This window comes from Anas acuta, chromosome 3 (genome assembly GCF_963932015.1).
Source record: "Anas acuta chromosome 3, bAnaAcu1.1, whole genome shotgun sequence".
NCBI classification, from domain to species: Eukaryota; Metazoa; Chordata; class Aves; order Anseriformes; family Anatidae; genus Anas; species Anas acuta.
Genome location: NC_088981.1, coordinates 1,687,886 through 1,701,284, shown reverse-complemented (window position 1 = coordinate 1,701,284; position 13,399 = coordinate 1,687,886). Strand labels below are relative to the sequence as shown.

Genomic DNA, 13,399 nt, shown 5'->3' with positions numbered 1-13,399 from the left:
TTCAAATATTTCTCATTAAATTCTGTCTCATTAGCACAGTACGAGAAGTGAGCTGTCTTATTACAAGCAGAGACTGTTTGAAGGTGTAACTGGCTGACAAGTAAGAGACTCACTATTTATATAAAGGGTTCCGCATGACAGGCATGTGGGTTGGATTTAAAAATTAAAGACATTAAAATAAGAAACATTTTTAGTATCAGCAGACTGAGAAATGCAAGAAAATAAAATCTCACCCTCAATAAAAGGAACTCTGGTTTTACAAAGTCCAGCAAATACATCGTATCTGGTGCTTGAAGCCAATCAGCAATGGATCTGCAGAGCACAGTAAAGGAACAGGGTTTCCGGATCATATTTCAGCAATGCACAAAACTGAGTGAGCCACACAAAGCAAAGCCAACATTATGGCCGTTTCAACTCCTGTCACAAGTTACTGCAAAATGTTCGAGTAATTCCAAGGTTAATACCTGTTATTAGTCTTTAGGTAGATCATTGCAAGTGCTAGTGTGGCACCAGGACAAGTAACGTCCACATTTATCGTGTCTCCCTCCTGTGAAAACATAATGCATACTTTCAGACTAGTTGATTAGGAAGGCAACAAACAGCCTGCAGGTGATGTGAGTAAGCATTCCAAGTCACTTGGTTCACTGAGACACAGACGTTTGTAGACTTCTAAGCTACCAATGTTTTCTGCTTAGATGAGCGCAAATCATCAACACGTACCTTAATTTGATAACTGGGAGACTTGTGCTTCTCTCTGTGCATTCCTGCTTGGAACCGCCTGTGGCCCCCAACCATGTACTGGTAAAGCTGCTCGGGCACATTGAGGTCGGACATGCCTATCAAATTACTGCCGTGCTAAGGAGTGAAGAGGAGAAGACATAATATGCAAGTGCCTTCCTATATGAGGTAAAAAAATCCATTCAGCCAAAGCCAGTTGTAGGTCAACGATGAAACAATTCTCATTACCCCTGTCCCAATATATAATGATTCTTCTACTAATTGCAGTTGGAATGAAAAGGAGGCACTTACCCCCAGGCAAACCATGCCTAAGGCTAGCCCAGATGCAAGTGAATAGGACTCTCTATCTGTGCAGTACTCCATTTCGGGTCCAGGCGGACGTCCTGGAGAAAAACAAAACAATAAAATTCATCTTTTAAAATTTCAGCTAAGTAATCATTGTCTTATTAAGTATTACACTTCTAACAAAAATTAGAAAAAAAAAGTCTATCCCTTCAAGAAAATCAGGGAAGTTCTCCGTGGAATTACAAACAATTGCCACTTAACCCATCCATCACCAAATGGCAAACCCCTCCAGAAGCAGTATGTATTGCTAGAGGATATGGTTGGAGTTCAAAGACTGTGAAAATGCCATGTTACAATTACATATACTTTGAAGATCTCTGAACCTATCCAAATGTCGTCAGCACAGTTCAAAAGCTGTTGCTAGAAAAGACTGCACGTATCAGATTACCAAAAACATGACAGATATAATCTCACCCTTAAAATTTATCCAATTCTCTATTTAGTAAACCACACAGTCTCTTAACTAAAGTTACACATAAACATGAACAAGAACTTAACTGTTAGAAATAAAATCGGAAAAACTATGCACAGAATGATGACACAATTCAGGTCAGAACTTTACTGAATCAGTTCTCAAAGAATGCTGTTTGGAAAGCCTTGAACAACAAAACTAGGAACAGGAGAATTTATGAAATGACAACTGCACTTTCACCAACCTAGCGAGTCAAAAAGACTGTCCTTACAAGAGGCAAGTGGTTTTTCCCACCCAGTGACTTAATCTGGTTTCTACAGTGACAGTTACTTCATAGCAGACCTGAGAAACATGGGAAGCACCAGATTTGTTGGATGAACAGTGCACAATAGGTCTGCTCAAGTGCTATAGAGGGTCAGGACTTTTGCAGAAATCTACGGCATCGGGGTTGGAAGGAATACATAGTTACAGAAGTCCTTCTACCAAATAACTGGCAGCCCCAGAAGCTCCAGATCAGTTCTATTCAGACAAAACTTCCATATGGAATAAGCACATAGATCCAGAACTAGTACTGTTAGATTTCTTCTACTGAATTCAGTGAGTGCTCTCTGCTGTACCAATGCACAATTCACAGTAGCTTCTTTTCCTTTGAAAGAAAAAAAATGGAGTTTGGGAAATGGGAGGTGCCTACTGCTGTGGCAAAAGTATAATTAAAAGAAAAAAATACGTTAATGCTTTCAGGTCCACAATGCGTCGTGGAAATCATGCATGTGTTGCGACTCTCCCAGCCCTCATCTTGTTTTTTTTCAGCGTTAGCACCCACCTATTTCAGCCAGCAGAACTTCAGCTGTGTGCCTGTGAGCAGTGCCCTGATAGACAAGGCCTATTCCTATCACAGCAGCCACTTGCACATTGTGGGGGACATCCAGCTCCGTTGAAGTCGGTGGTAGCAGGGCAGGGATGTGAATACTCAGAAGCCGTGTAATAGCCATGTCCATTGTGCCCAGCTTGGCAGCAGAAACACCAAGCAACAGTCCAATACTTGTCATCTCGTGGCCCTAGAAAGAAAACAATTATCAGCAACCAAAGAAAGCAGGCATGTTCAGAAAAGGAAAGACACTTGTCTCAGTATCTAATACAAGTCTTACATTCTTCAATATACACAGCTGCTGAACTTTCTGAACCAACTCTTCAGGAATAATGACCGCTATCTGCTATGGGTGTGAGGGTATTTCCCAGCTCTAAGATCTTATTACAATCCAAACTGAAATTCTTACACAATGAACTGCTAGGCATGGCTATAATGCAGGTATTTAGTTTCCAAAAAAATCCCCACAACATTTGGGTTGTTTTAAAAAGCAAAACCTGAGGGTTTTGCTTTAGGAGGACCATATCTCCCTCATAGTTCATTATCAATTCCTCCCAACCACCAACCATATGTAACATTTATTCTTGTTTAAGCTTTAAAGGAAATAGATACAACTTCTAACAATTTAAGGTGAGATTTCAAGAGCACGTATGATTTTCAGCCTTTTAATAAACGTAAAATCTCAGATCCCTAACTCTAGCTCATGCACAAAGATTAACAAGAACTTTTTCATACAGACTGAGCAGAGGAAATTCAGACCATTCACCTACCCAATAAGCTGTACATCATCACAATGTGGAAATATTTAGTGACAAAACTACTGAAAAACCTTTAATCAGAAATGAAGTCCCATACTGCTAACATTAATAAAGCAATTCGAATACTGACCCACGCCAGGAAACTTCCATCTCAGTGTTTCAAAGAAATTTGCTGACTCCTTTGTTTGTTTGCTTAAAGAAATCAATAGGTTCAGATATTTCTGTTGTTTATGAAAGAATAACTCACCTTTGTTAAATAGTCATGTATATTGAGTGTGGCAAGTTTTGTGAGATGCCCATTGAGACCCAGAGCCATGAGGAAGCCTGCATATTCATTTGCTAGTTCAGCAATTTTGGGCTTGTTATAGACAATCCAAGCGGAGTCTATCTGTGAAGCAGGTGCTATCTTCAGCCCAGCAGCCACCCCATTGTGAAAGCTGGCCCAGCAAGCCATGTTAGGAGGCACGTCGATGTTCCCACTGTTCAGATCTACAGTAGTGTTCCTAGGAGGAGCACGGCCTGCACATAACAGAATCATTAAAAGCAATTAGGTGAATCCAAACCCCTTCAGAAACAGCTCTCAACTTCAGCAGGGTGCCAAGTGAAAAACATTGACAGCTTGAGAAGTAATACTTCTGATCTGAAGGCAGCCTTGAATATCTTCAGGCATGTCAGATGATGAAGCACGGTATACTAGATAAACCAGCAATTTTGCAGTATCTTCATCCTGTATGACCCCAGCACTAAACAGCTGCACATCCTTGGGCAATTTATTTCCCTTCTCTTCACTTGTCAGAATGTACCTGATTTAAGGTCTGTATTAGAAAATGAAATTGCTCTTGACAATTCCAGAAGCAGATACTAAAGAAGTGGCAGATTCAAAACAAAAAGGGCTACTTCTTCACAAAGCTCATTTCTGCTATGAAACTTTTTGTGGAAAAGCACAAAAGGTGCTATAAAATTACAAGAGGTTCAAAAAACAACAGGGTCGCAACTGAAAGACGTTCCCTCACGTTCTGTTAAATACTGAATTTCTTCAGAAGAAAAGGCTGAGCAACGTACCAGTTAGATTCAGCTTCGGGATGGGCAACTGCTCCGTTGGAACAGGGTGATATGAGAACAAGGTGAACATTCCTCGTCCAACAGGCAGTGCCATTGTTCGCTGGCACAGCTGTAGCAGCCTGTTGGAGAGATCAAAGCAAAATTGAGCCAATTGCTTAGTACATAAAAATACTCCAAATACATGATATAACGTGAACCTACAGACACCAGGCACTGGACAGACTGGTGTTTTTTTTTTTTCTGTCTACAAGACAGCATGTTTTCTTCATTTTTTCAGGTTATACTATGGAGGCAAAATCTTTGATCCCTACAAGGTTAATCTAAAAGATAAACTTTAGCTGCCATGACGTTGAAATTTGCCTGTTTTTTCCATTAAAGCTAGGTGCTAGCTAAACCAGTCCATGCTACAAGTTAGCAGCCATCATCAGAAACGAGGTGAAAGGAGAAAGCAAAACAAAGTTAATTGCCATATGCGATCTTGCTATGACTAGTGATCACATCTAGTAATAACCTGTGTACAGAATTAATAATGTACTTCCAGGAATGCTGACCACAATTTTCTATGACTTACTCTGGAAACACTTTCTAGACTTGTTAGATTACTCAGCTTGTTAAGTCACAGAATCACTTGATGCATTCCTTTAGTTTTCTATTTCTGTGGAGTGTTTTGCATGTTAATGATATTCTGAAGTTGGTCTTTTGTTGTTGTTGCCTTGTTTTGTTTTTTAAAGAGAATCTTCTAAGACCCCCAAAATAAGTGAATGAAGAACCAGAACGGGATTCATTGTGAGGTGACTTAGCTCCAAAAGGAAATCTCAAGAGAAGGATGAAGCAGTAAACTTGCTTTCTGTAGAATTAATTAGGTCCCCCAACTAAAGTCTTGCTTAGACCTAAGATTAGCTCTGAAAAAAGGGCTTTCCAGTTTTACATAGGGGCTGCTTTCTACAGATGCGTGTTCTCTACAGAATTGGTCCTGTGCTTATATTTACTACTTTATAGGTGGAGAAAACACCACAGTCTGCTTTCAAACCCCAGCTGATCTCAACATGCTGTCTGGGGTTCGAACTAACAATCTTTTCCTATATGCTGCTCCAATCTCAAGAGCCATCCAAACCAATACAGCACAGTTTTGGTGCACAATGAACTTCCAAGTCCTGGATTATAAAATACAACCCTCTTCTGTGTGTCCCTCACTCATGCCTGCCTACTTCAATGCTCAATTCAGACTAAAATACACTGCACCATTTGATTAGACATACTTAACTTTAAGCCACCAAAAATATTCACCATTTTTCACCTGAGTGAAAAGCTGCTAGAAACAGACAGAATTATTTACCGGTTTTCTTTTTCTTCTATGTATTCATGGTCACTAGATTCTGGCATCTGCACTACGTTGACACGTACAGGACGGGCACTCTGAAGGAGTCTGCGTACTTCCTGCACTCTCAAATCCTCACTCCATATTAGGGACATGACTTCCTCATTCATATCATTCATGCCATCCTCATCTTCTTCTGATTCGGCTCCAGAGGGAATATCAGAGGACAGCACTGGGCCCACAGACTGCAACGGAAAGGAAAAAAAAAAAGTCATTTTCAGCAGTGCATATGTATATTGCTAACCAGCAGAAAGCCATCAAATACTAGAATAACAACCTGAATGCACTCAGCACAATTAGCTGCACTGAGCTGGGTGTTAGAAATAGAACGGACTGGTATTTGCGCAGTCACGAATGACACTGTTCATACGCTCTTTACACTTATTTAGAAGGCCCCAAGGACTTCTGAACATCACAATTGGCTATTTTTGCACAGTTAAATGGGATAAATAACTATTACGTCAGGAAGCGATGACATCTCAAATATGTCAAAGCTTTAGCAAAGGCTGGCGAGCAAAGAACCAGAAAGTGGAAGCTTGAAGAGGTGACTTACGAAATTGTGTTCTCTTCCTTTCAAAAATATTTCTTGTTTCAGAGCAGTAGTTGTAAAGGGCTTTCCCCTCCCTGCCTACACAGTTATCTATGATGACTGAGAAAACAAGATTTTTTTTTTCTTCAAGTTCAGTAGTGAAAAACAGAAACATGGATGAGTGTTTCAATGTATATTAAAACAGAAGCTAAACTCCGAAAGGCACAAATGTAGTCCCTGGTAATGTCCTTTTTAAAGTTCCAGTACCTACTGACCATTAACCTGGCTGCTGTTCTGACTATTCTGTTCAGGCACATGCTTTACTGTTACATGTATAATCACTGATGTCTTCATGAATTAGGGCTTTAATTTGGATTTCCCTATCCTCCCATCCCAATAACTCTGGGAAAAGCAAGCTACTTAATAAAATAAAAATTCTGCATGGCAGTGAATTCCAAATGTTTGCTGCTGTCAGTCAACCTAGTTTTCACTGCCGTACCAGAATGTTTTCTGAATTTGCAAAGCAGGGCTATATGACTACAAAATACTGAAGCATTTCATTGCTTCAAAGCGTCATGGAAAACCCCTTTTTCTTTGCAAGATGTTAAAAGTCCTCATTCATGCCTCTGTTCCCACCAGTTTATTCATATCACACAAGCAGTGCACAAGACCACCACCAAGAACAGCAGGGATAGAGTAAGTCAGGATGCAACAGTGTATGCTCACAGTCTGCTTGACCTACACTTGCTCCAAACAAGTCTGTCACTCTGCATAAAGCACAATTCTTTTTTATCTTCACCATGTTCTGCAGAACTAAGCTTTCCTGCAGAATGTAGTTTCCTGACAAAACAATTTGAATGTCAACCCTAAGGTTAGTCAGCCTCTCTTTTCTATCATTTCTATCTTCCATGGATAAAAGATTCGCTTAAAGTAACAAGGCAAGTATCGACATAAATATTGATACCATAAATCTAAAAACAAAATGCAAAATATTTCTCTGAATTGGTTGCTTTTCCCGTTCTATACCTCTGAATTTCAGCAAGCTAAAGACAGAGGATCACATAGACTAGATCAACCATGGGGTCTTCCAAAGGCTCACTGTAACACATGACACCAGGACTGCAAGTAGACTAACAGCTGATGAATGAAAACCAATTTCTTCTGATAAATATGCACTAAATCTCAATACATAACTGCACCACCCATATAGCCAGCGTCCGTTTTGAAACAGGAAACTCCACCCTGCCCTCCTGAGAAATGACAAACAATTTGGTGTTTGAAGATCACTTTATCCTTTTAAGGTAACACATATTCGAGGCATTGTTATAAAGTAAGTGATAAAATCAGATTTATCATCATTTTAAGATTCAGCACTGTTAGAGCTGGGCAAAAGTTCACTAGCAGAAAATAAAATGAATTTTTAACGAACTCTGCCACATCAGATTTGAACATATAGCTTGTTTACTTTTCTTCTACATGAGTAAAAGCTTTTAACTTTTCTGATATGCACTTAGTCCAAAATTCACTGTTAAAATAAATAAAAAAAAAAAGTAATTTTAATATCACTTCCTAAGCTAAGACAGCAAAAATTATCTTGACCAAGATGTACTTAAGAATACAAGTCCCTCTACCTGACTTCTGAAAAGACTACGGATAATCTCTTTACTACTATTAAGTGCTTTTATGCATGGCACTAGCCTTTTTTCAAGCAGAGTTTTGGATTCCACACTGTCCTCAACAGCAAACACTTAAGTGAGTTACAACTCCAAAAGATGCTACTGATTCCCACCATCAGAAGAAAACGTTTAAAAGAAAAACAACCAAAGGCACACTTTTTTCAATTTACTTCAGGATACAAGTAACTGAGCCCTTTTTAAGAAAAAACAAAAAAAAAAGAAAAAAGAAAAAAAGAAATATGAGAAGTGTATTTCAGAAAGCAATCCAGTTCTCCCAGCAAAAAGGGAGACCCCACCTATGCCAACTCAAGAAGGAGCCAGACTGACAAATACACATTTCGTTTTCCCTGCACCACCGTTGTTCTGATGGCAGGGTCTCTGGATGTAGGGCCAAAACCTCTCTAACACCTTTTAAAAGGTGCAGCCATTTTGGAAAGGAGGAGGACAAAGAAGCAATCAAATTAGGAGTTAGACTTGACGATCCTTGTGGGTCCCTTCCAGCTCAGGATATTCTATGATTCTAAATTGCTCCGTAGGCAAAACTTTTGAGCACAATGCTTAAATAAAGTTCAAAATCAGTTTTATTGACAGTTACCACAGCTATGCATGTACTCTTCCTGTGCCGGATGCTGTTTTTTATACTGAAACCCTTGTATACGTGTAAACCCTGCACTGCCCTCAATTTTGATTTCTGCACCTTCCACATACCATAACCTACATCCCCAAGCATCAGCAGCCGGTGGAGAAGTTTTTGAACAGAGTGCTCTGCCCTATATCCAGTACCACGAAATCCATTTATGCCCATACTCACAGATTTGCCCTTTTGCAAGTTCCCTTCACACGCTTGTTTGGACAGATCCTGGCGCCCAATCAAGAGACAAACTGCTTCTGGCCAGTCCGAGGCAGGCTGCTCCCGGCAATAATATATGGCATCTCTGATAGGAAGAGCTACACCAAACGGCAGAGACTCCAGATCTCTTAAGGTGAAACCTTAAAATTAGTGAGAATAAAAAGAAATTGTTTTACCAAAACTAAACAAAATGTTTTTTGTACCTATGCAATCGTGAGACTTATTTACAACTGTTACCATGTCACACGATGAAAAAAGCTGCTCTTACCAACATTTGTCATCCAAATAACTAACTTCTCAGCCAGGCTAGAAACAGATGTGCTGTGTCTGAAACTACATCTGTAAAATAATGGAAAATAAAGGATAGGCCAATAAAAACTAGTCAAAAATTCAGCAGAAAGATAAAAATTCAGAGTTTAAAATAATATTAAAAACCATACCGACTGTCATCCTGTTCTATTTGCTGTTTTCGTTGTCCTAGGAAAGACAAAGCCATATTACTCCCATGTTCTCCAAGCAAAAAGGACAGCATGTAACAAACACAAGACACTAGGAGATATTGTGATGGCATCAAAGCATCTTTACCTGATGTAATCTTGTACAAATAATGGGAGGCTTCATTAGATACAGCGCTCTCATCACCAAGTATGTACAAAGCCACGCTCTGGATAGGAAAAAGACACCATAATACAGAGCCACTTAGTTTGCAGTTATTGCTATACTGCCTATCAAAACAAGCAGAAGTTAACTTTAATCTTAAACAGTGAGATGGGTTTATTATGAAAACATCATGAAGTAAAGGTTGAAATAACAAAGAAACTTCTATGCTTTAGATTTCTAGATTCAAGTTTGGAAACATAAGCCTTGAAACAATTAACTGAATTCTCCCTAATAGTTGTTTCTAAGGTAAAAAGAAAAAGATATTCAAAACAGGAAAATATATTCCTAATTGTCTTTCCCATCTTTTTCACACTTCATTTATTTTCTCTTGGAAAATACACACATTTTCTACGAACACCACTCTTCACTTTCAGTTTCCCCCACCTCTCGAATATTGGGTACTGTGTGGAGGCTCTGAGCGAAAAGTTGCTCCCCTTTCAAAGCAGGGTGCACTTCTTCTATTTAATCAGCAAAATCAAAGTGATCTGTCACCGTTTACTTTTTGATAGAGCAAGACAAGCTGGCTTGCCAAAGGCAAAATCACATCCAAGGAAAAATCTGTTATGATTATATCCTCAAAGATCTTCTGACAAGCTGCATTACCGCCATGCCAGCTCTGACCTCTGCATAGGCAAGTCAGGCAGAAGTAGAAAGAAAGACACAGTTGGACAGACATGGGTGCTAGTCTGAGGAAAAGGCTCTATTGTTCCCCTGAGTTAGAGGGCAGGGGCAAATTTTAAGTGAAAGCATCAGCACTTTAAACAGTCTTAGTGTTGCTGCTTCCACCCTGCACACTTTGAAGCAGAGGACAGGCTGAATCCTGGAAGCTCAAATTTGAGACTGCAACTAATCCTGGACACTTGGATCACAGCCTCACCACTCTGTTTTTCTCTTCAGCCAACTCAGGCTCAAGATCGTTGCTCCAAATCCTGCATTGACAGGTTTTCTCCATAAACACTTGGTGAATAAGCTGTCAGGGCTGTCTAGAAGATAACATCAGCACTAATAACTACTCATGCAGCTAAATATTTATGTTGATACGTGCCCAAGAGAAAAGCCGGGAAATTCTCACTTACAAAATACAGTTAACTGAGTTACATTATTACCTTGCACATGCCACTACTGCAAACCACAAAAAAACATAAGCAGTGAAGCACAGGCCACGCACCCTGCACTCATGAACTCTTCTTCCCAGTCTCAGACACCTCCTCCCACCTGCTAAAACCCATCCACACCCTTCAATATTAAAGTGATAAAGGAGAAGATGGGACTTGCAGGGAATTCTCTCCACTAAAAGCTTGTTAATCCCCCTAGAGAGAGGCTGACACAGTTATCTTGCAGGGATACTAACAGAATCTCCTGCAGACAGATGAGGTCTACATAGTACAGTGCAGCATCCCTCAGAGATGCTCAGGTGTCCAAGCAATACAGCTACAGTCACACTCCTCAGCAGAGTTATTTATCACAGGCTCAATACTGCTCCAGTAGGCTCTAATTGCTTCACGTGGTATGATTAAACCCTTCATTATTTGACTTCCCATTAACGGCACTTCACTCACATAAAATTAAGCAGCTGGGGCAAACCGTGGCCACAGTGCTGCTATGCTGACAGAAGAAAACACATCCTCTTTGCCAAAGTACATACCACTACTACCAGTTTGCTCCTTTCACAGATTCCTGGTAAGTAAGGATAAGGCTGCACTCCTTCTCCCTTCAGACAGGAACTCAGCCACTGAAAGATACTTGGAGGCTCAGCAGAAAAAAATGAGGGATGGTGCATGAAACCTGTTTGGACTTAATCATATGAATAGTAATGACACTGAGTTCGTGGCAAATGCACAGAATTCTCCACTATTCCCAAAGCAAGCCCTACAGTACTTCTTTTGTACAGCTAGAGAAACAGAGCATTTCACCAAAACACTACAGATCACATCTGCCTCCTGTTAGATGGAAGTTTATAGCTAGACAGTAAAAAAAGCACAAGACACCTTTCTGTCTTTCAAGGAAAAAAAAATCTCAGCCCACAGTGAAAAGGAATGTAACTTTCAAAAGCCTCGAGGGAACAGTCTTGTAAGTCAACAACATTAAATTGCTTAAGTGAGAGAACAACTTAGCTGTAACCTCTTTGCCTTCCCTGTCCACAAATATGAGCAGCAAAGCCTGACCAATATTATGAGATTATATTTAGGTCAGGGAAAAACAGTAGTTTGTCTTACGTGACTAGCAAATTTCAGCTGGTAGTACACTAAACAAATGCAAAAACAATATATGCCCTTATTTTAGCTTTTCTGACTGTGCTTTTAGCTCTGATTAAGTTTTTATAAACTACAAACTGCGAGTCTGCCAGCCTACAGACACTTTTCACAGTGGAGGCACATCTCACTACCAGGCTTTTCTACAGCTCTCTGCTAGCATTTCTCAGCAAGCCTGAACTAGGAGTTTGCTAGAATGAAAACATCATTCCCTCCCAGGTCCTTGTTCTGTGAAGCATCTCATGGAGGCACCAGACTGAATGCACCAGTTTGTGGCTATATTGTTCTAATTTCAAACTCACCTTGATCAATTATGCAAGTCTGTCTGGAGCTTTTTACAAGGGCTGGATAGTCTCTGTAGTAATAATCTATATAAGCTTCAAGTTTTAAGTCCCTGAAATGAAAGAGATGTGAACCACATTAGAAGGAACAACAAAAAAAACAAACAAAAAACTGACCTACAAAATCTGTTGAGCATACTTCCTCACTCTCCCTTTCTTGTACCACAGGGATAAAACCCAACTACCAAGAACTAAGATTTGTGAATCATGCTGATGATGGCAAGTAGCAAGAACTATACAAGAGATTTGCTACTGGAAATATCTTTAACCATGATTTATTCATTTTCTTCAAAAATATGAGTAGTCCATTCAATTCCTCTTTTAAAATAAATAAATAAAACATACACAGCCATCATCGAGAGACAATGAACAATATACAATATCTGTGATTTGTCAGATTGGCATACCTGGCCAGCTGAACCAGAAGAACAACAAGTGAACGAATTCCTTCTCCCATTAGACTATTCAGTTTGAGCTCCTCATAGATTAGGTGAAGAACAAAGAAAATAGCAGGAATATGGGTAAAAAGGAGGGTTGAGGAATCCAGGCTAAGGCTCTGTAAAAAGTCATCCTTTGGAGCTGAAACTTCCAGAGGGTCCAATCTCAAGGCTTTGGCTACAGGATGAGACTCAAAATTCCTATGGTAATCAGAGCTCAAGAGGTATTCCCAGTCCTAGATCAAACAAACAGGAGAAAGAGGCAGAGGTTCACAGAGAACAAAAACTTCCAGCAAGTGAACTCCAAAGCACCATTGCAGAAGAAGGTTTTCCCCTAAACCAATACAAATGTAATTGTTCTATGGTGAATGTGCCACACAAACCCTGCAAGCTATGCAGCAGCAAGATTCAAGTGCTAAGTTACATCCTTGTTTGTTTTTTTCCATCTCTAATACATTAAAGAAACAAAGCCTTATACGTAAGAGAACATAAAAACAAAAAGCTGATTTAAAGTGCCTTTTTGCACCAATAATTCTGTTCATGACACATCTTCCTGAGTATTTATGCCATTCACCCAGTGCTCCCAGTCTTCTTTGCACCTCCCCTATCATAGTACATCAGGCATTAGATCTTACCTTTTGTTTCAGGCAGACTGCAGCCTGTAGCCCCATGGGCTCACTGAACTGTCAACACACAAAAAACTAATGGCATGACTGAATCACCAAAGCTTATAAGCCTCTTATAGTGGAATGCTAGTAAGTCTCATCCACTGCCTGCGTAAGAAAACTTCCTATTCCTGCCTAGGCAAAACTCAGTGAATCAATCTTCAACACTCTACTGAATTCAATGAGAATCAGTGCATTCAGTGAAGTACGTAATTTGATGCCCCTAGCTTGCTAAAGGTGCTGAGTGGACAGGAGAGTAAGCCAACTTTATTTTAAAGGCATAAAGAATCTAGGAGACAATTGACATTGTCAGGAGACTGCCCGGGGTTGCTTAGTAATTCATATTACATTCATTCCTGAGTCCAACTTCTCTGAAACTGGGACCCTGACAAGCAAGGTCACACGATACAGCCACAGCACAGGGCAAA

The 13,399-nt window shown here is 39.9% G+C and overlaps 1 protein-coding gene across 2 annotated transcripts in view; it reads right to left on the bottom strand.

Annotated features, from left to right (window-relative positions):
- ANAPC1 (anaphase promoting complex subunit 1) overlaps positions 1 to 13,399 on the bottom strand; it is a 35,805-nt gene that overhangs the window by 11,209 nt on the left and 11,197 nt on the right. For both annotated transcript variants that reach the window (XM_068675195.1, XM_068675196.1), the window contains exons 18-32: positions 12,277 to 12,542; positions 11,831 to 11,922; positions 10,922 to 11,070; positions 9,202 to 9,280; positions 9,057 to 9,093; positions 8,885 to 8,955; positions 8,578 to 8,756; positions 5,520 to 5,746; positions 4,184 to 4,302; positions 3,369 to 3,640; positions 2,319 to 2,553; positions 1,030 to 1,121; positions 721 to 855; positions 465 to 547; positions 234 to 312 (exon numbers count right to left, since the gene is read on the bottom strand). In XM_068675195.1, coding sequence (XP_068531296.1) covers positions 234 to 312; positions 465 to 547; positions 721 to 855; positions 1,030 to 1,121; positions 2,319 to 2,553; positions 3,369 to 3,640; positions 4,184 to 4,302; positions 5,520 to 5,746; positions 8,578 to 8,756; positions 8,885 to 8,955; positions 9,057 to 9,093; positions 9,202 to 9,280; positions 10,922 to 11,070; positions 11,831 to 11,922; positions 12,277 to 12,542 — 2,115 coding nt within the window. The remainder of the gene's footprint in view (positions 1 to 233; positions 313 to 464; positions 548 to 720; positions 856 to 1,029; positions 1,122 to 2,318; positions 2,554 to 3,368; positions 3,641 to 4,183; positions 4,303 to 5,519; positions 5,747 to 8,577; positions 8,757 to 8,884; positions 8,956 to 9,056; positions 9,094 to 9,201; positions 9,281 to 10,921; positions 11,071 to 11,830; positions 11,923 to 12,276; positions 12,543 to 13,399) is intronic.